Source organism: Frieseomelitta varia, unplaced genomic scaffold (assembly GCF_011392965.1).
Source record: "Frieseomelitta varia isolate USP_RPSP 00005682 unplaced genomic scaffold, Fvar_1.2 scaffold_759, whole genome shotgun sequence".
Classification (NCBI taxonomy): domain Eukaryota; kingdom Metazoa; phylum Arthropoda; class Insecta; order Hymenoptera; family Apidae; genus Frieseomelitta; species Frieseomelitta varia.
The window spans coordinates 178404-201771 of NW_025110544.1; the positions used below are offsets into that span (position 1 = coordinate 178404).

The following is a 23368-nucleotide window of genomic DNA, read 5'->3' on the forward strand; positions in this document are numbered from 1 at the left end:
TGATACGTACATATTTATATTTTCTCTCGAGATTGCTGTTCATTTGTTCGATTTTAGTTGAATTTAATTAATTTTTGATTAGTTTTATATGAGATGAGGGGATGACGAATATCAAATGCGATCCAGAGAGTAAATGATTGTAAATGTAATAATGTTCTTCCTATTGAAATGAATCGCATATGTGTCAATTATTGTCTTTCACAAATGATAGTTTTAAAGGAAGAACTTTTGGATATTTTTAAAACAGATGAACAGTTGTAGAATGTGAATGACGATCCTGAGAGTAAATGATTGAAAATGAAATAATGTTCTTGCTATTGAAATGAATCGCATTTTTCTCAAATATTATCTTACACAAGAGAGAATGTTGGAGAAAGAATTTGATCAATTGTGATGGGACGAACGACTATGATACGTACATATTTATATTTTCTCTCGAGATTGCTTTTCATTTGTTCGATTTTAGTTGAATTTAATTAGTTTTTTTAATTGTTTCATGTAAGATGAACAAATGATGAATGTGAAATGCGGTCGCAATAATGAATGACCGTTTATGTTCTGATGTTCTACCTGTCCAAATGAGTAGCATATTTGTCAATTATTGTCATTTACGAATGATAGTGTTAAAGGAAGAACTTTTCGATATTTTTAAAAGAGATGAACAGTAGTAGAGTGTGAAATGCGATCCCGAGAGTAAATGATCGAAAATGAAATAATGTTCTTCCTATTGAAATGAACCGCATTTTTCTCAAATATTATCTTACACAAAAGAGAATGTTGGAGAAAGAATTTGATCAATTTTGATGAGAAGAACGACTATGATACGTATATATTTATATTTTCTCTCTAGATTGCTTTTCATTTGTTCGATTTTAATTGTATTTAATTAATTTTTGATTAGTTTTATCTGAGATGACGGGATGAAGAATATCAAATGCGATCCAGAGAGTAAATGATTGTAAATGTAATAATGTTCTTCCTACTGAAATGAATCGCATATGTGTCAATTATTGTCATTCACAAATGATAGTTTAAAAGGAAGGACTTTTGGATATTTTTAATAGAGATGAACAGCTATAGAATATGAAATGCGATCCCGAGAGTAAATGATGGAAAATGAAATAATGTTCTTCCTATTAAAATGAATCGCATTTTTCTCAAATATTATCTTACACAAAAGAGAATGTTGGAGAAAGAATTTGAACAATTTTGATGGGAAGAAAGTCTATGATACGTACATATTTATATTTTCTCTCGAGATTGGTTTTCATTTGTTCTATTGTAATTGAATTTAATTAATTTTTAAATTGTTTCATGTAAAATGAACAAATGATGAATTTGAAATGCGGTCGCAATAATAACTGATCGTACATGTTCTGATGTTCTACCTGTCCAAATGAATAGCATATTTGTCAATTATTGTCATTTACTAATGATACTGTTAAAGGAAGAACTTTTGTATATTTTTAATAGTGATGAACAGTTATAATATATGAACTGCGATCACGAGAGTAAATGATGGACAATGAAATAATGTTCTTCCTATTGAAATGAATCGCATTTTTCTCAAATATCATCATCTTACACAAAAGAGAATGTTGTGGAAAGAATTTGATCTATTTTGGTGGAAAGAACGACTGTGATACGTAGATATTTATATTTTCTCTCGAGATTGCTGTTCATTTGTTTGATTTTAGTTGAATTTAATTAATTTTTGATTAGTTTTATATGAGATGAGGGGATGACGAATATCAAATGCGATCCAGAGAGTAAATGATTGTAAATGTAATAATGTTTTTCCTATTTTAATGAATCGCATATTTGTCAATTATTGTCATTTACTAATGATAGTGTTAAAGGAAGATCTTTTGTATATTTTTAAAAGAGATGAACAGCTCTAGAATATGAACTGCGATCCCGAGAGTAAATGATGGAAAATGAAATCATGTTCTTCCTATTGAAATGAATCGCATTTTTCTTAAATATTATCTTACACAAAAGAGAATTTTGGAGAAGGATTTCGATCAATTTTGATGGGTAGAATAACTATGATACGTATATATATATATATATATCTATATATTTTCTCTCGCGATTGCTTCTCATTTAGAAAAGAGAGTGTTGGAGTGTGATTTTCTGAATATCTTTGTATGTGTTCTAGAGGTAAGGAATATGAAATGTGATCCCGAGAGTAAATGATTGTAAAGATTATGATATTCTTCCTATCGAAATGAACCATATATTTGTTTAGTATTGTGTGTTCCATAATAATAACTGTGATATGTATATAGTTCCTGTCGAGATTACTTTGCGTTGTAACTGTGTTCCAAACGTGTGTGAATGAACGGTTTTGTCAGGTGTTCGTTAAAAATAATATTGATGCACGTTGTAGACATTTTTGTGAACAATAGAATATATATACTCTAGTGATTGTAAAGTGTGAAAATAAATTTTCAAGTAATTGTGAAGATTTTATCATGGTTAGTGGCAAGAAGAAAAGTGATGAAGGGAATGGCCTAATACATACTCTCTTCTTTGGGTAGTGATGAAAGAGAATTGAGATGTGATTGCAATTGTTGTGAAATTGTGAAGTATCTTAAATTCCAGTTTTTGGGAATTAATTGTGAATGGAAATAGCTCTACTAGTGTTGATGTTGTGAAGATCATTATATTGGTGAATTCTGAAGATCTTATGATGCTAAGAAGAAAATTGGGGGAATCCCCTAATACATACTTTGTTCGAGTAGTGATGAAAGTGAATTGGGAAGTAACTGCAATTGTTCTGAAAGCGTGAAACTTCTTTAAAACTGTTTTTAGGGAATAATGGAATAAATGGAAATAGTTCTTAATGTTGATGTTGTGAAGATATTTATGTTGATGAAAACTGTTGATATGTTAATGCAGTGAACAAATCGTTATTATCCATCGAGCATTGCTAAATGATCCAAAAAAAAATGAAAAAGAAAGTGTTCGTGCAGTGACTGTGTTCGAGTTTAAATTATTTTTAGAAACGAATCCTTTTCATAAAAAAAAAATTGAGACTGATTTTGATCAAGACTGACGGTTATATACAAGCTAAATTAAATAACTGTTTTAAATGTTAATAATTCATTTTTGATGATGCAATACGCATATGAGAAATAGACTAATTGTTTCTCTTTCTGTCGAAATAAATTACATCTTTTCATGTCTTTCTTTTTATGTATGAAAAGGATTGTCAAAAGTAGAATTTGAACGGGTTAGATAATCTGAATGTTAAATTGCATGTTTTGTTTTTAATTTATTCCTTTTCTTATGACTTGTGCATGTGTTTTTTCAATATAACTGGTCTATTTACTTAATTGTATAGTATTGCATAGCATATATTATAGTATAGCGCGATTGATTTGTTAGATTGTTTGTGTAGATTATTTTTTGATTATATGTAGAATATGTTGTAGATTGTGCTGTAGAATATTCGTGCTTGCTGTTAAATACGCCTGCTTTTGCTGCTTTTGTGTGCAATACGCTTGCTTGCTTCTTTTTGTGTGTAATACGCTTGCTTGCTGCTTTTTTTGAAATACGCTTGCTTTTGCTGCTTTTGTGTGCAATACGCTTGCTTGTCGTTTTTTGTGAAATACGCTTGCTTGCTGCTTTTTGTGAAATACGCTTTCTTGCTGCTTTTTGTAAAATACGCTTACTTGCTGCTTTTGTGTGCAATACGCTTGCTTGCTGCTTTTGTGTGCAATACGCTTGCTTGCTGCTTTTTGTAAAATACGCTTGCTTTTGCTGCTTTGTGTGAAATACGCTTGCTTGCTGTTTTTTGTAAAATACGCTTGCTTGCTGCTTTTTGTAAAATACGTTTGCTTGCTGCTTTGGTGTCCAATACGCTAGCTTGCTGCTTTTGTGTCCAATACGCTTGCTTGCTGCTTTGGTGTGTAATACGCTTGCTTCCTGCTTTGGTGTGCAATACGCTTGCTTGCTGCTTTTTGTAAAATACGCTTGCTTTTGCTGCTTTGTGTAAAATACGCTTGCTTGCTGCTTTGTGTGAAATACGCTTGCTTGCTGTATATAGCTTGCTTTTTAGTTGTGATTCATTTATGAGTTTCTTATATTATTATTTTATTATAATCATTATTTTATATACCTTTATATATTATGGGATGCCCCATTTTAATCTATAAATCCATAATTGTTATTTATTTTAACGTGTGACTGACAAAAATTCATTGATAATATTCATTCAGTCATGCAAGAAGATTAATAGTGTTTCATAGTCTATGGAACACCATTTGTAGACCGTGCTATAGCATTCGCTTTCGCTGAACGTGCCTGCACGTGCATTACTCACACATCACAAATATATACTCACAACCGCATCAGCTGACTTACTTACGCACTGCTACTCTTTGATGTAGCCAGTCGGCTTTCCTGCTTCTTCGCGAGCGCTTTAAATGGTAGGTCTCTTCTGTATCTTGTAGTTAGTCTTCTAAACAAACGGTCTATCAGAATTTAATTTTCAGTGTTTGATAATATCTGTGGCAAATAAGTAATCAGAACAATGCATTTGCTAAAGGAAATTATTATTTTGATGCTGGGCATTCAGATGATTTCCTCTCAATCAGAAAGTCTTCCAGGATTTTTAGGAGGAATTGAAAATGTCGCCAACAGTGCAAATAATTTTCGTGAGTAATCTTTTGGCATATTATGTATTATTTATTCTTTGATAAATAATTCCTCTTCGAAATTATTGTAAGTCTCTTTTCTTACTTTAGCGATATTTGTTGTTGTTTAAAAAAAATTTTGAATAATATAACATAGAATAGTATAACATAGAGAATAAAATATCTTTCGTTTTAATCAACATTGATTCTGAGTATGTAAATTAATTGTGCTTTTATTTTTTTGTATGTTTTGAGTTGATTTTTCTTCAATTAATTCTGAATTTATTTCTTACCCATTTGGAATATGTTTTAAACAATTCAATTACGTTGATTACGTATTATAACGTATGATTCTTAATTTATAGAATGTGGAAGTAGAATAAAGTGTAAAAAGATGAGAAATCAATTGCGAAGATCATTCATATCCAACTGTTCTCATTATAGAAGAGTACTTTCACCTGGACAGATATCGCAACTCGATTCAAAAATTCATTTCTAGTCTACGAGAGCATTTATGATAGTTTAGGTTTTATTAATAGACTAAAATATATTCACGCCAGTTCCAATGTGTAATGCCTTTTTTTTTTAATTTCATATTCGTCATAGCCTAGCATTAGTTTTATATAAACATCATTTCTGCTGTAGCGTTAATCTCTCTGCAAAAAAATACAGTTTTTTGTATTGAAATTAGGTTTTTGTAAGTGATCAAATCGTTGTTCGAATAAAAAATAATAATTATTCGTGAATTTGAAATAATTATAAGTTATAGTCAATGTGATATATGATTGGATGATTCATGGTATTCATATGTTTTTGTTATCTGAACGTCATTTCGTTCATTGGCGTGGACTTCACAGATTTTATTGTAGTGCAACAGGAATCGCCTCATTATACTACTGAAATTACGCCTTGCGAACTCAATTACGCTACTCTGAAAAATCACGCACGTAGAACCGATGTTCTTGATTGTGTCGCTTCTGGTAATCGTTTCCTCGTTTTTTTCTTTTCTACTTTTTTTATCTTGTATCTACTTGTTGTTTGCATGTTCGTTGTTAATTAATTCTTTTCCGTTTGGCCGTGTGATTGCATAAAAAGAATTATTGAATTTTTTTATATTTAAAACTTTCTTGTCCTAATAAACTTCTTGTTTATGTTGCTTGAATTAATTTAATTATTTTCTGAAATGTAAAGAATTTTTCGAAACTAGTTACCAGAGTCTAAAAGATTTTTAGAAGTAGTGAATTCTTGTAAAATAAGTGTAAAATATTTTGATAATTTATTTCATTATCGTTTAATACAGTAAATAATTTATCTGGTTGTTATTACTATACTTATTCTTTTTTTTAGAATTCAGTTACTCAATCCATCGAATTATTTTAATATTTATAAGAGAAATAATCATTTTAAAATATTCAACATTCAAGGCTACGACTGTCGTACTCGTTACTGTCATACTTTGAATCTCATTTCGAAATTATAGTCCTGGTTAATAGCACCTCGTTCACGTGTCAAAAAAATGTAATCGGTCCACGTTAAACTGTTAGTAATAAACTGATCATTCATCGACCATTCGTATAAAGATGGAATTGTGTTTCAGAGGAAACCTTTGCGTTTACTCGTTTGTTACAGTGTCGGGATTTATGCGACGACAGAAAGAATTGATACATCGCGTTACGGACACAGCCTCTAATTACAGTATGTGAAACTTTCATCCAAACATCTCTGAATCATTATTTTCAAACTATTCCATCAAACGTTTTTCGATTTCATTGCTAGTATTTATTTTGGAGCCATTAAGTATTAGTATTTTGGTCAGGCAACTTTGTATTAAATATTAATATCTCAGTCATGATAAATTAGATTCAGTCGAAATCTATTAAAATCAATTAAAATTTAATCCAATTTCAATGTCAATTGAATTCATTTTGAATTGTCCAACAAGTAGTCCAAGGATAATATCGTAAAGATGGAATGAAGTTTGGAAAGCTGCTTCTGTAAGAACCTAGAGTTGCACCACGCCTGCAACAGCATTTTTAATGAGCAGTCTAATGCGAGTTTCAGTCGCTCAACAACGTCGTCCAGTCAGACAGTTACGATAGGAGACGATTGCGAAAGAAATTAAGAAGCTTCTTCTGAAATACCTTCACTTTGGCTATATCAATTTTCTGCTTATATACATGTATTATTCCATTGAGAATAGTATGTACATCAGCTAGTAATCATGATTTCAACATCAAAGCATGTGGATAACCTTCAGACCTATTTTTCCTATATTAAATCAACTTTTATCGTCATCGAGTTTGATCTTTTCAATTCGATATGGGAACCTACGGTCATAATTAATTTCGCAAAGTGTACTGTGCATTGCTATTAATCTCCATACGCTATATCGCTTTATTTCAACTGTCATGTATAAATACTGGTAAGCGTAATTAATGAAGATGCAGGAAATTAACAATATTCTTTTCTATTGTTTTAGTTACCACTGCGGTGGAAACGCCTAAGAATCTCATCATCAACGCGACTAAACTCACTACCGGCTACAGTAAGTATTTTGAATTACAGTGATTCGTGAAAGTATTAGAACATTTTCAAAAACCTTTTATGAGTGTTAACATTTTATTGACATAGTGATGAAACTGTACTAAAAGCTCGAAACGAATCTGAAATATTTGAAAAAGTCGTAAAAGGTTTCTAGAAGTGTTTGAATATTTTTGTGAGCCCGAATGTGTTCAGTCAATTGATACTAATTAACTAAAGGATAGTTGACAGCGCTGCCTCGAAAGGTCTGGAATTCAAAATTCGAAGGATTATAGAGCAAATTCGTGGTAGAATGCCATACGGAATACCAGAACTTGGAATTCCATCTTTGGAACCGTATCATCTTGACGAACTGTACATCAACTTCGACAATTCGGATATAGGAAAGTAAGTTCGACGATTGATTAAATCTTTGGTCACGTTCAAGGTCTTAACAAATTCCTGAACACTCCATCGTTGTTCCGATACAAAGGAATTTCATTGCTAGTTGATACAAAAATAATGCCGTCAGTTACTCATTTTCGTTTTCAGTTTATTTGTACTTAACTACCAATAACAATAAAAAATTGTAAATAATTTAAACTTTAACTTTAATGATAAAAACGATCACATCTATAGTCTCGTTTTAAAACATAAAGCCTCTATTTCAACATTCGTAAATTCGGTTTTTTTTTAAAGATGGTTTTGTAAATGTATGAAAATTTAGTATAAATGTATAAAAAATAAGTACAATTTGATTTAATCTCGTGTATATATATATATATAATACAGGATGTTTAAATTACATCAAACCAATATATAATCTAAAAAATAAGTTTTATTGTGAGCAGTGAGCATCCTGTATTTAATGAAATAACTTTTTATGTAACATCTGTTCTCACTCTCCGTTCGAGTTACAATACCGTGTTGAATTTTTCAGCATATCCATTGTTCTGGAAAATCTCTCGTTATACAACTTATCAACTTTCGTAGTCAATAAGGCGAAACTATCTTTGATTGGGCCAATATTTGCGGCAAATATTTCTGTGCCGGAAATACATATCGAGGGTTTTTACAATATAACCGGAGACATCGGAAATACAGTCGATTTGCAAGGTGCAGGATCTTTTAAAGCAAATGTATATGATTTCCAACTGTATGTGAGCAGTTTATTGGGATTCAGAAAAGGAGTGTACTTGAAAACTTTCTATATGGATTTTTCGTTGAGATCCATCGATATCGATTTAGGGAACTTTATGGATGATGATGAACTGACCGACGTTATGAACAAGGTAGAATCATTTAGCCAAATTGTTAGTAGTTAGTGGTAGCTTTGAAACTTTAGTAAATTGAGTTACAAAGCTTTGAATTTGAATATTTTGTCCTATGTGGGATCTTTTTAAAAAAAGAAAGAAGAAATATTAGGATATAAATAATGAGTAATCAAAATCTTGGCAACTTTTACATTTCAAGTTTCTGAAAATTTTTGTTTGTGTAATGCGTTTTGCAAAGAAGTTGAGAGAGGAAACGTTCGAGATGATATCATTATTTGTTTAATTTTTGTGGTGGAATTTAATAAATGGTGTAGAAGAGGATCACGAAATTGAATTTACATATATTTATCCGTAGGTCGTTCGGGAGTTAACGCCAAAGGTAATAGAATTTATTAAGCCAGATATACTTCCGGGTATCCAGAGTTACGTAGGTAATAAAATTAACGAGACCATTCAACAAATTACCCTAAAGGACGTGATGAGTGTGCTTGGCAATAATGAAATTCGAGAATTTACACACCTTATACCGTTTTAAAATTAAATACTCGTAAAGAGGTCCATTGTCCTTATAAAATGTTATAAAAATAATACCAACCATATTTAACTACAAACATAGATGCTTAACAAAAAAAAAACTTTCAACGTTTTATAGAATTTTTTAATCTGAAGTCGTTTGTTCGATTTTTTTTGCCTTTAAAAGATCTTATAATTAATAAAATGATTTGTTGAATCAAATTTTTATTGGAGAATTTATCAATAGTTTCATTTTTGAAAAATAACGTTAGAATGTAGTTACAATTTAGTAATTATAAATATCATAAAGTAGTTTCTTGCTTAATTATAAATATCATAAAGTAGTTTCTTGAAGAAATGATTTTGGTATAAGGACAGTTGAAGTATTTGATACCTTTTTATATATCCTTTCTAGAATGAATCCTTTCTTTATTTCTATAATTTTGGGAATATATGTAAGTGGTAAGTAGATTAGTAATTTTAGTTTTGTAGTTGTGGATATTTATGTAAATTCTCTAGTAGTACGGTTTCAATGTTATTTTAAGTATTGTAGAACTTTGAAGTGTATTTTGCTGTAGCTTGGAAAATATATAAATTCGTATTATCTACAGATTAGTACTCTTTTCCCCTCTCTTATTTTCCAATCTTTTTTTATCAATCCTTCATAAATATTTCATTGTAATGGGGGTAGATAAAGGCATGAAAAAACTTTTTAAAGAAATTCAATTTTGGTAGAAAAGATCAAAAGTTGTCGACGATAACATGAATATAAAATATCAGTCGTCAAGATAAATTCAATGAACTTGAGTCGAGGGATAAGGTAGTGTGTCCTACTTCATGTTTCATTCATTGATTCATATAGCGAGTGTAGCATTCTTAATTCACGAATACAGAATGAAAGTGGCACCTGGTCCTTGGGTTAAATCCCGTTTCATGATCTCGCTTTTGTCATTTGTTAATTATTGCAATTATTAATTCAGTCATAAATAATTTTAATTCCTTTTCTGTTTGAGTATTATGTCGTATACTATAATATGTTTTAAGATAATGTGAATAACTTCACTTAATTTATGTTAATAAAAACGATGTTTTAGTACATATTATTAACTCACCTCCCACACACTCAAGTTAACTAAATTTATTTATTATTCATTAAAATATGTGCTGTTCATTAAGCAAATAGTCCAAGAAATCTAACTAATTAGAAAATTCTTGACAGGAGGCAAAACATTAACGCGAAGAATCAAGATTAGAGATAGAAAAACTGCGCAGTTACATATAAGCAGTTCGATGTGTATCAAATAAATGGTCTGGTCATTGATAATTGATGTGAATGATAACCGGCGCTGTTAAGATTAACGATAGGCTGGTAACCAGATTATGGGAAAAGTTATCGATTCGTCAATTAGATTGTCAGATTAATCAACGTAAAAGAAAAAAGAAAATCCTGACTATTTACTTTAGACGAAGGTATGATTTTTCTTTTCTTTTTTCCCCACCTATCTTGCTGTATGATAACGGAATATTGGATAATTGTTAACTGGCTTTTCTGATGCGCGATGATAGCGATGTATTTTTTCTATACAACTCTTTATTTCGATGATATTGAGATTAATGAAATCTGATGGTTTGGAGTACCTATATTTTTGTCGAAACAGATTGTTGATCTGTCAGAATTGTTTCTCTCGATTTGCGAGATATTTTTCTATGCTCCCTGTGACACAATAAAAGTCAAATATTGCATGTAACCGTATGTGCAAGTGTTTGATATATCATTTAGTGTTTTACTATCGAAGGAAAATTTCTCTGTTTGTTCCTTAATTGAAAAACGCGAATAAACATGTAGACACAGATGACTAAGTTAAATAATTCACTTTGCAACTTGTTAAAGAAATAGCAGAATATTCTTCCTAGAAAATTGTGGAATTGCGAACCAAGAAAACTCCATTAATATTTAGTACTTCAATATTTTTGTAATGTAAAATTCTGAGAATGTTCAAATGTTCAAATATGCAAACAGTTACAAAAGATTAGGTCATTTGTGCGTTTTTAGAAACATATTAATATATTTTGAAGTACATAGATTCTATTGTCCTATTGTTTTTTATTTAGAGAATTATTTATTCCTTTAGGATGTAACATAAAATAATTGCTGTTAGTTACACTTTTTTTTTTTTTTTTTGCTCGATTCTATCGTAAATAAAAAATATTGGGATGGTTCCTAAACATCTACGACCATAAAGACAACAAGACTTTTTGATAAATTGCGATCGAGCTAATGATAAATTGCAATCGAATCTCAATGAGTCTATTATTATCGTTATCGGCGGTATTCTATAATATATATCGTTATCATCGATCACCAAATACTTGCACGTGCTCCATCTCTCTTGTATTTTAAGTGGTCGGTTTCAAAGATAATTTTTGGTGACCCCTTTTCGTTCTAATAATCGATACTGATTAGCTCAAGAATTTTCAATTTATGCATCCGTTTCGTCACATGGTTTTCATTTTACAATTTTCAAAGTACGTGAAAATAAATCATAAATCACGAACTGTTTAATAGACTGTATTTCTGTTATGAATTGCTTCTAAAGAGTAATATTTCTCTCACTGCAGTTGTTTTGTTGGATTATCAATGAAGTGAAATACAATATTTCACACATACGTTTAGATGAATAAAACTGCGAAAATTCATTTGATTGTTATTGTTTCGACTACGTGCATCACTCACAGGGAAGTTTATTTCATATGAATAGAACTGAATTGGTTAATTCGTTCTAGAAAAACCTCTGCAGCAAGTACTTAATTTATTCAATGGTGTGATTTCATGATTGATAATCACGTGAGGTTTCATCGATGTGAAACGATTGAGAACGGTTCTTTAATGATCACTAAAACTAAAGTCGAAATATCTGTAAATCTCTTCCAGAAAAAGTTCAGTAGAATTTGTAATATACAATGTTATTTCTGACAATTTAAAAACTGACTTTTCCCTGTAATTTGTGCATCGTATATTTCGTTTTCTATAACGGCAATGATTCTTTTATATCCTTTAACGATTTTATGTTTCAACATAAATAACATCTCAATTTCTTTTCCAGGCTTCAAAATACAGCCCGAAGCAATGTTCTTTTTCGAACATCAATACAATTTGTTGAAAATAGTATTTCTATGTCAGGACAGCATGCTCTCTTCTATTTTTCACTTCATGACCTGAGTCAACGAAAAGCAACAGTTGGTGGATCTTCTGAACGACAAAGAAATAACTATTCGCAAGTATTGCCGTGACAAGGAGACGTGTAGCTCGTGTGGAACGAGGAAGAGAGGGAGGGAGAGAGAAAGAGAGAGAGAGAGAGAGAGAGAGACAGAAACAGAGAGAGAGTAACTTGGAAGTCGCACATGCGTAAGATTCGACGATATAATAGAGCCCCAGAGGAAGCAGTCGCGCTTAAACGCCGCCCGGCGTCGGACGTATTTGTGAGATGGTAGAGACAGTTGATTATTCAACGCATTAAAAAAAAAAGAAAAAGAAATAGTTACTGCCTTTCCACTAAAAGAATTTTAAGAAAAAGAACATCCGTCTTGTACAAAGAACAAATTTTTACCCGTCATGAAGTGATAGAAATCGTTCATTGGAGTAATTGGTAATGAAAATCGAGGATTGCGCATTGGACTTCTTGTACGAAGATTTCCATCACTTTTACATCTTGTGACACACGAAAATACTCTGGGAGGATTGTCGAAGAATTTCTTCAAGATTTCTGTGCAGAATGGAACGACGATATTGTTGAATTCTCCGAGTTCATTTAAGAAGCGTTAATAACTTTTGACAACTTCTGTGGCATTCTGCTGAGCATTTAACGGTGAATAACAATTGTTGAAACTTCTATACTGCTTTCTATAGAATTAGTGCAATTTTTATAATTTCGAATAAGTAATGCAGAGAGATGCAGCAAATCCTTTATTAAATACTTTTTACTGAGCGAAGACCGCAGAGTCTTAGAATAACGCTTATGGAATATTTAATAATTTCGCGAAGCAAAAAATACAGCAGTTTTTCGATCCCGTCGGTACAATATTTATTTATTTAAGGTTAGCTCTCAGAAATGAAGTGCATTCTGAATAAGTTCAAAGCGAGAGAGACATAAACAAGTTCCTGATAACTTTCTCCAAAATCTGCTATCACATTTTTAAAATACTCATTTTTTTCGTATGTTAGATGGTTAAAAAACTAAGACGGGGGAAAAAGCAGAAAGAACAAAAAATAAGTAAACGTGTATAGATGGCATTTATTAAGATCATCGGAGGAAATTGCGGAGCCCAAGGCAAGTTTAATATTACTCTCGAATCGGCGTTGTTTGATAAATATTATCATAAGCGATGGCTCTTCGAATCGTCTGCTGGTCAGTTGATGCTCTTATAAATAAACTAGAAATCTGTTTCTAATGTTTTTAATTGACTCGCAGAAACATCAGTAAAATGAGTTTAATTAACTAAACGCCAGGTATTAATACTACATTGCTCCACTTAAGTCGTCTGATTTGATAGCAATCTCTGTAGTTCATCAAACAGATTTTTCAAAGAAAGAATGTTGTTGACGTATGTTTTTTGTAGCTTTTTATTGCTCTTATTTGTTTTTGAGACTAGTAAAATGAAATGCCGAGGAAAGAAAATGGAAAATATCTTGTGTGTGTCTGGTTCCGTAAAATTAAATACATTCGTGGATAAATCCATTGATTTGAAAAACCAGATTTTCTTAGTAAATAAGAATGTTGTCGACAAATGTTTCCTGGAAATATTATTGGTCTTATTTTTTTTCAATCTGATTAGATAAAAAAGTGAAGGAAAAAGTACAATATATTTTATTTATCTAGTTCTATCCAATAAAGTTCAGTAATATTTGTTCATTGATATCGAAAACTATTAATAAAAAAAATAACGAGAAAAGTCATATAAATTTAAAACATCAGTTTTGTATAATTGAAAATACTAAAAGAAAAGAAAGAAATTTTCTGATATCAACATTTCTTATTTATATTATTCTTACATTTCTATTCGTTTTATTCTATTTCAAGCATCTCTGATTTAATTCATTCTTCATATCGTTTGAAAGTTTAATTTCGATGTGTAGAATATTCCTGAATACTCGCAAAAGTACTCGCAAGAATACTCTAAAAAATTTAATTTATTCGACAAAATATACAGACACCTAGGATTTAACTTGTTTAGACTGTTATAATGAAGTAATTAATTAATTAGGTTATCTGTTTTATTTCTCTAAGTACAAATATTTAACTTATTTGAGTAGTTTTATAAGTTCTGCATTTACAAAAAAAAAAAAAAAAAATCACGTAGAAATTCAATAATAGTTGCTTCTCAGAAAATTATTGCATAATGAGCTTTACAAATTTCTTTGAGATAGATTTTAAAAGATTTTTAAACATGTATTACGAAAATTTAAGAAGTTTCCAATTGCATTTTTTCTTACTATGAAGAGTAAAATTTTTTAATTGTACTGTAAAATACTTGTCTCTACTAGGAATTTCTAAATTACATGGTTTTACATTACATTTCAGTTACTTTATGTTAATTCTTTGTCACAAGAATTTTTTTGTAACAATTGTATTACGTCCTTTTGATCTTGTATTTGTAAACGAAGTAAATATGTACATTGTCGTTGCTCACTGCCGAATTTCACGCCTGTCTCTCACTCAAATTTTACAGTAGAATGACTTCGTATGTAGTCAGACACATTATCTTGATTAAATGTGGCTAGAATAGCATGAGCATCGTTTAATATTTGAAAAATTTTATTAGCATGAAAAGAATAAATCATAGTATTATTAAGAATATAAGATAGAAATGGAAATTCTTAAATTCAATTTATTGGTATATATTTGAAATTTATTTTAATATAGTTAACTTGAATATTTTGATTTAAAATTGCAATTTTTTAATTTATCTACTTAATTTTTTCAACTTCAAAATATTTTGAAGTATTTCTTAAAGTTCTTTAATTATATTGCAATTTAATTTTTTAAATTTAATAGAGCCATAAGATTTTATTTTATTATTCTTTAATTTTATTTTGCGTTTACAATTATGGTTGAATTTATGGAATATAATAATAATAATAATAATAATTGTAATTGTATTTCGTTTTATTTCCCAAGTTTACTAAAATTTTTGATGGAGAAAAATTGCGATAGAAACTGCGTTATTCTTGGACTCTGTACTAAAAACATTACCCATTCATGGACGAAATGAACTCCATTATTACAAGTGTTGGACATTTATTATGCTGAAGATAATTTCATGTAAATTTGAAAATTTGACGATTTTCAATATTTTCTTAATTAAATATTATCACCGACATAATAGAGTTAATTGAAAACTTCATATATGAGCGTTAATTGAATATGATCTCTCTGTATTGATTTTTAATATAATCGGAGTGTTACGTTAAGTTTCACATTCCTTGCATCTTAATTTTTCTAAGTTAACTTTTCTGAAGTTAAATTTTCTTTTTCTTTTCTCTTGCTTTCCTTATTGCAATTATTTATAATAATTATATTGCAATTATTTATGATAATCTATAATAATTTGTAATAATTACGGTAAATTTCTAGTTTAACTGCTTTTCTCAATTTTGACTGTTTCGCTACACTCCCTCTTTCTTTCCCAAAAAAATTAAAATTGAAAAAATTGAAGAAAAATTTAAACTAGAAATTTACCTACATTTATAATAATTATGCATTTAATAGTTCATATTTTTAAAAATATTTCCTCTATTTTTTTTATTTGAAAAATTCACTTCGATTTTTCATACTAAATTCATGTCACGAACGCTTGTTAGAATCTTTTAAGTCAATATCTAGTTCTTTTACTGCAGAAAACGGATTGGCAAGCAAACTTATCAGTTTCCTTATCGAGTGACATGAAACACATACTTCTGATAGTACAGAAGAGCAGTGGCGCGTTTGTAAATTTTCCAAATCCAATGCACAACCACCAACATCTGCGTACTTACTTCGTGAGAAGTGTGGAAGTTCGAAGGATCGAAATAGCTTTCGATTGAAGCTTTCGAAACAAGCCTTTTCTACGTCGATATTCAATTATCAGGCGAGCTCTCAATGTGTTTATTACGCGTACATGAGAGAACGTTTCGGAAACAGAGAATACTCAACTTGATTTTGCAGTCAGAAACAAGCTGAAAGCCATCCATATAAATTGAAACTTTCATGTTGCGCCTCTAGAGAAAACTGTGACCCATGGGAATTCAGTAATTTGCTCGGCGCCCGTCGGAAATTTTGAGATAAATAAATAACTCTTCGAATATTTCTCAACTTGCACTGGCTGCGAAGTTGGTAGTGAAAAAGCTGCGCTACCTTTGGGAATATTTTTGAGATATTTCATCAATCGTATAGCATTTATTTCGAATAAACTGAGAATTTTGGAGCAATATATAATTTAAAATTATTTGTATCTGTTGTGCTGTTTAGACGGAATTTCTAATTATAATCTTTTTTTAAACTATAGTCTCAATATAGACCATCTTTCATTGTTCATTAATTTTTGTGGTTGTATAATTTTGTAGATTCTATAGACTGTAGACACATGGAAACACAACATACACTTTGGAGAAGCTATTTATTCAGGTATTTTAGGTATTAATTAGCTGTTAAAAGTTAGAGGGTTGTCAATTCCTCTGTTACCATAAACCGTTTGTTTGAGTTGTAAAACTCATTTTATTTCGTACATAGTACAAAGTACACAGTACATGGTACATAATTATACGATGGTTTGGCACGTGACTCCATTGTATTAAGTCAGAAACACGCCTTTGTTGGCCCTTTTAGGACACTAATTAAAGCGATGACACATTGCGAAGTAAATCAATTAATAGCATGACATCGGCTTCACTTTACTTTCGCTGGTATTATCTCTCTCGTATAAGTGTATATGTAGTATCTTCGATACGTATGTATGTATGTATGTATGTATAGTGTCCACATAGCCGATCCTCTATCGATTTTTTGAAACGTGTTCATCTCCATGTTTTTCAGCTATCCATTAAATGGCTCTCTTAGTTTAAATAGTCAACATTCAACATTCCTCTTCCTTTTTACCGACTTTTTGTGATTTAAAATAGAACTTCGTATTTGTAACGTATACTGAATAATGTAATTATTTTAGAGTTTCTTGCAAATGATATGGGATTTTAGAGTTTGCATTGGTTGATTTTTTAATTTTATTCTGTTAATTTCTTAGAAGTTTTAATGTTACATTTTCATTTTATAAAGTAAGGCCGAGAATTTTAGAGGAACTCATTATATATTCTAAAATATTTTTATGCAATAAAATTATAAAAGTTTTATGGCATAAATGTTTTTAAAATGAATAAAATAACAGTTTTTAAAATTTTATTGCATGCAAGATAGAGTTTCCCTATTGTTGTTTAATATATGATTCCAGAAAAGTTGTAGACAGGATCGAACGTGACTCTGTACCTTCGTTCAAAGTTATTTACGGTCAGGATTACGTTAATTGCGTTATATAATCATTTATTGCTACAACCATTCCCTGTATTTCGAGAATTTAATCCTCCAGGTGGATTAATGTTCCAAAGGAGCTGGCTTGTTATTCGCAGCTAACAATCGTCTTGTCTCTTTATCTCGAATCTTCATTATATCTCTAATTAATTTACAACTCTAATTTGCAAATCTAGAAATCTTATAAAAACCTCACTTAAAAATTTTCATTTATTCTAATTTTTATTTTATTCTAATCCATTTTAATTTAATTATGAACTTCAATATTTTTCGCATGATGATAATTAGATAATTAGATCGTTATCTTAATCTCTCGTTCAAATTTTTTATTGTGAAATTAAATAATAAGTGAAAATTAAGGAATTGAAAGATGTCATTCTCAAAGCAGCGAGAAGAATTGATCGGAAAAGCTTCTATCAATAACCCCTATCGCTTCCTTTTTTTAATCAACTGTACCTTCATAAATCGCAAGGAATTGTGCGAGATTAATTAAATTTTTTCGCGAAACCACTCGCTGTGAATGAAACTACTTCCTGCAGCAGTAAAGTGCCAGACAATTGTTTGTATTAATTATTGACAGTATTCCAGTGTACAAAAGTCTCGTCACCTTTCTTACGTTTTCTAAATAAATGATTTTTGATTCTTCGAAAATTAATATAATAAATTTCTTTTTAGTGGTTTTGAAGAAGTTTTTACATATATGTTTACTATTTATGTAATCAATATATATTATTTTAAAACTTTTCACATTTCACTGTAATATTATTATTGAAATATTATTACCAGAATTCTTTTATACTATTTAACTAATAGAATATTAGTGTTTCAGTTACTAGTATTTCATTATTTCACCACCATTCAAAGTTGTTACATGATTCTCGTACTGATTTATAACTGAGTAATGTGAAACGAGAGATTAAAATTAGTCGAATTAAAGGGAGAATGTAGACAATTTTCGCCCCGTCGAATATCACGGATGTTAACATTACTCTGTCCAGCAATTATAGCTAAATTAAAGTTCTGCAACACAGTGTTTGAAAATAAACGTGAACCAGGGAAGGAACTCGTGAAATGCGTTGTTTCGAACAAACGCTGCGTAACGAGTTTCGTATGTGAGAAATAAGTGAGTGGCTATCACCAGCGAGCCACAAATCCGCTTTTAGTTCCATTTTTGGTCGTATCAGCTAGTTCTATTTCTCTTTTACTGAAAAAAAAATAATTGTTTCGTGTAAAACTACGTTGCATTTAAGAAATTGCTCTTAGCAGAGTTCTCAGTGTCTTTTTCAGAAACTGCATTTAGTGAAAAAGCAATTGAAATTACTAAGAATCTGGCTAGAAATTCTGAAGCTCTTCTGTTAAGAAAATCGTAAAACAAAATCCCCGTTTCTTCAACAAGGAAGATACACGTTATGTTTTTCTCTTCACTTTGACTCTTTGCAAGTTTATGCTGGTTTAAAAATTCAAATAACGATCCTTAGGTGAAAGAGTTTCCAGGAAGGAACATTGAAGATCTAAATATGCCAAGGTTTTCTTTATAGGAAAAATTCAGAATAGGTTTTTGCAACTATAACAAGGAATAATTAGATGGACAAGGAATAATTATTGCCCTTCTGTCTTTTATAAATATGCACACAGGAATTTTTTCCACTAAAATTTTTATAACTTCTAGATTGGTTTACCAATGTAATCATGATTAAACATGATCAGTTGGGAGTACTTTGTTAAATATCGGTAGTAAACTTTGAAAGTGTTTTACATAATACAATACACATTTCGTGTCATACATATAATTAATAATATTCCAATTGATTTTAATTGTTACTATTCAAATGTTAAATTAAAAAAGTAAATGCTAAGTATCATTAACATTTCAATATTGAATTTAAAATTCATTAAATATCATTGAAAAAAGTGGTGAGGGTAGATAACAATTCGGGTCTCGAGGGATACTTTCTCGAATAATATTGGTTCGTAACTTTATTTTCCCGCTTTCGGTGGTATTAATTTGAATGATATCGATCACTTTAACAACAAATCGAGTTATCCCTGTGGAAACCAGTCCACGATCGCCGTCTTCTTCAATAAAATCCGATAACACGAATCGATGATCGGGATAAATAGCACGCGCATGTTTACTCATGATCGATTCTCGTGATACTAGCCTCCAGTTAAAGAGGATTTCTTCTCCTCGATGTATTTTCCTTGAACAACTCGCTAGAAGCTTTACTAACAACTAACTGGATTTTAAGAGCAAGCTTTCATAATGTTGCGATGGATTGATTTAGGAAGAGAGGAAAAGAGAACTTGCTTAGTATTTAAATAATCATTTCATTTTACTGTTTTTTTTTTTTTTTTATAGAGTTTTATCACTTTTCATTATTGCAGCAGTTTTTATTAACAGTATCAAAGTATTTTCTTTAAATAAGAATCTATTTACATTGTATCTTAAATTTATCAAACTTCAATAAAACACGTACTGTGGAATAATAAAAGAAAATATTACATTGTCTACGTCTGCATCACGTATTTTACTAATGGAATGAATAGGAAATCGAAGAATATTTTTCTGCATGAAAAAGGAAACACTATTTGTATATTCGAAGCTACAAAAGAAAAAACATCCTCTTTTATATCACTTGCATGGTGTGTTCATTTCAGGTTATTTTAATATCCTTCGTTCTTTTTCTATTTACAAAGTGATTGGAATATTTTTCTTCTGAACAACTGCAGTTTGTTAAATTTTTTGTATTTGCCTGCAAACGTTGAATGTGTACCATAAAATTAAACCATTTCTCATTTTGAACGAAGTGCTCGTTAATTACAAAAAAAAAAAGAAAAAAAATAACTTGTTTAGTTTTCAAAATAATTAATTATACGTGTTGTTATAATGACATAATTATGTATTGTGTAACAATTGTGTAAAATATAATAATAGCGTAGAATATTACATCTATATCGTAATACTAAGTAAATCTAACTAAAATACATATTTGTCTAAAATTCGTTTTTTGACATTTTATCAGAAATAACATTGAAATCCTTTATTGTAAATACAGCAAGTGATATAAAGATGAAAAAATCAATGAGATGAAGTTCTCGAGAGATGTAGAAATGATAAAACGGAAAATTGTTTATAATTCAAGGGAATAGTAACTTGTCTAGCACTGTTTCGTCGTACTACAATTACGTAACTAATTAATAATCGAGAACTTACTTCGTACGGTTAATTTCACATTAATAAACTGTTTCATAGCGCGATGAAACTTTGAAAACGATTAAAACTTAAGTCGTCTAGATATCAATTAATTAAAAGCATTAAACAGCTGTGGCTTGACGTAATTTTCACCGTCAATTTATATACGTCCCTCTTGCAAAAGTAAACAAATTAACAAAATTCTGTTACTTCACGTAGAATAAAATGTTTTTCGTATTTTTGTATTAGGGAAAAATCATCATATTAGAAAAGTAGATTTTCTACATTTCGTTTTTTTTTTTTTTTTTGTTCTTTTTATTGCACCTATGGTGTTGTGAGGCAAAGGATTAAATACGAATGTTGCCATGAATTGCGGTAATTCGAGTAACTTCTTTTTATACTCTAATTGACGACATAAAAAAAAAGAGGCAAGAAATGGCGAGTTTAATTAGTTGTGAATTGAGATATAGCAGACAGCATAAGCTCGAGGGTTTCTTTCTAAGAAAAACGTTGCTTTCAGTACCTCCTCAGAAAATTACCTCGTTTGTGATGTAGACGATGAAGTTTTGATTAGACGTGTCCAAAAATAAAGAAGCAGTGTCAACAAGTCATTTTAATTGCGTCACCTTGTTTGAAGAAATCGTGAGGAGATTAAATATATTGCCTAAAGAAAATGTTATTATCTATTGTTCATAATTAATAATTTTATAGTTTCTATCTGTAATTCTATTTCTATAATGTGTTCAATTAGATATTAAAAATTAATATAATGAAAATAAATATTAATCAATTAGTTTATTAATGGAAATAATTTACTATTAATCGATATTATTGGTAAATGTATCTGATGGATATAGCACTATTCTGTAATTGTTTTGAATGGTCTCAATAAAATAAGAAGGACAATTGCAAATATTCCAATTAGAATGAAATTTCTATACTCCAAAGAATTCGATCAAGAATCGTATTATAAATTACAAGGAATTTACTGTTTTTTGTAATATTCAATTAAATATTCCTCGATCAAAAACGCTTTGTGTAACTTTGTAGGGAAAACGATGTTTCTGAGAAGAGAAGAAGTAAACGTAATCCAATCGCGTCGTCGGGTTATGTATGTATTGGAGTTTCGCCAGACATTCAGAGAAGACCGACTGATTTGCCATGAACGATGCGAACAATGAAGGAATCTCGTCGAGACAGAGAGAGAGGGTCGTAAAGCCACAGGCGATAATACAGCACGGGTAAACGACAATGAATCATGAATAAGTCTCGTCTTATCCCAGGGATTTGCGGAGCAGTGGGCTCGCAAAGCCGTGGACACACTTGAGGGCTTTCGGTCGCGTGACACAACTGGAAACGGGGTCACACGCACGGATATAATTGCAACAGCCGATTTCATCCTTCCAATACTGTAATTAATTGCGCTAAACGCCTAATTCTCGTAACAGGGCTGCGAATGTTTATTCATTCGTGAGAAATTTAAAAGCATCCACGCTACTTTCACTTCTACAAGTGAGAAACAATGTCTTTTTGAGAATTCAAGAGTAAAGGATTTTGGAAGATCAACTGTGATTTTCGAATAGAATCATGTGTGTCTAAATTCATTAATTGGCGTAACGGGTATTTTTAAATGCTCAATTATCTTTGTCTTTCACGCGAGGTGCTATACAAAATCGAAATATTAATTTTAAATAAAAAGGTAATGATTAACCCAATCATATCTCGACATACAGAAGTTAATTACTATTTCGTTGAAAACGATAATTAAATCGCAGTTAATTTTCCACGGAATTTCTGAGGAAGCATTTTTACGCTTTTTTTTGTAAGAAAGGCCGACGGTGGTGAGAGTAGTTTCAATTTCGAAGCCCCCGAGACCTGAAACCAGCATGTTTGCCATTGGTGGTTCGATCTTCTTTGTCAGGGAACTTGGAATTCTTACCGATAACGAAACGAAGTTCGTTTAAGACCATAGAGGGATAGATTCCTCAGAGTTTCTAAAAGTAGCTAGGAATGCTTTGCATGTGCCTTCTGGGAAGGACATGGAATGGCTTTTATCCGTGTAGAATCTTCAGGTATTCTGATTGGCATTCCAAAATAACTATATTCATTTTAGGTATTTTAGGGCTTTCTTTTCTGATGATGCAAGGAATTCAATAAAATGATTGAAAATTATTGGAGGGTCATTCTTGAGCGAATGCTCCCAAAGAAATTAAAGACGGTTGAAATTAATCCACGAGTTTTTTTTTTCGAAGAGTATGATAGATATGTTGGAATACTAAATTTATCTCTACAAAGAAATTGCATCTTTCCTTTTCATTTTATTTTACCGAGCCGAAAATTCCAATATTTGTACCAAATTAATGGGACTGTTTCATAGAGTTGAAATATTAACCCACAAATATTCAAGAAGCCAAAAATATTATTTTAATTTTATTTTAATACTTGCAATCGTCAGGACAAAACTCGAAAATTTTGCACATTCGTATTGCACGAAACCTCACAGTTGACTATCAAAGATCATGGACATGGATCTAAAGAGGATTCCATTTAGCTGTTTGCAATCCTATTATTTTCTCCTTTCTTCACAAAGGTTCCTTTAATCAATTACACATCAACAGTGTTCTCCCAAAACACAATCTGTAGCTTTTCTAACTTGCCTGCAATACTGCA

At 30.5% G+C, this 23368-nt stretch overlaps 2 protein-coding genes across 6 annotated transcripts in view; both read left to right on the forward strand.

The window, feature by feature from the left end:
* Positions 1–4278: 4278 nt before the first annotated feature.
* LOC122535731 lies at positions 4279–9558 on the forward strand. 3 transcript variants are annotated; one of them, XM_043667511.1, is made up of 7 exons: positions 4279–4436; positions 4503–4664; positions 6273–6338; positions 7123–7188; positions 7409–7571; positions 8104–8455; positions 8793–9558. In XM_043667511.1, the coding sequence occupies exons 2-7, from the start codon at positions 4541–4543 to the stop codon at positions 8970–8972; spliced, it is 951 nt and encodes a 316-aa protein (XP_043523446.1). In that variant the 5' UTR covers positions 4279–4436; positions 4503–4540; the 3' UTR covers positions 8973–9558. The 3 variants fall into 3 exon arrangements, with proteins under 3 accessions (XP_043523446.1, XP_043523447.1, XP_043523448.1); XM_043667512.1 differs by lacking the exon at positions 6273–6338; XM_043667513.1 differs by lacking the exons at positions 4279–4436; positions 4503–4664; positions 6273–6338 and adding an exon at positions 6719–6842.
* A 473-nt stretch (positions 9559–10031) lies between these two features.
* LOC122535728 (parathyroid hormone/parathyroid hormone-related peptide receptor-like) overlaps positions 10032–23368 on the forward strand; it is a 28483-nt gene continuing 15146 nt past the window's right edge. The window contains exons 1-2 of one of the 3 annotated variants that reach the window (XM_043667504.1): positions 10032–10420; positions 12055–12816. The gene's annotated coding sequence lies outside the window, so the exon portion shown is untranslated. The remainder of the gene's footprint in view (positions 10421–12054; positions 12817–23368) is intronic. The other 2 variants (XM_043667502.1, XM_043667503.1) reach the window with 2 other exon arrangements.

Excerpts from the sequence above, each read along its gene's own strand:
- LOC122535731 (XM_043667511.1), top strand. The coding sequence starts at position 4,541 with ATGCATTTGCTAAAGGAAATTATTATTTTGATGCTGGGCATTCAGATG. Across the intron at positions 4,665-6,272 it reads CAACAGTGCAAATAATTTTC|TGTCGGGATTTATGCGACGA; the intron begins GTGAGTAATCTT and ends CGTTTGTTACAG. Across the intron at positions 8,456-8,792 it reads TGACCGACGTTATGAACAAG|GTCGTTCGGGAGTTAACGCC; the intron begins GTAGAATCATTT and ends ATTTATCCGTAG.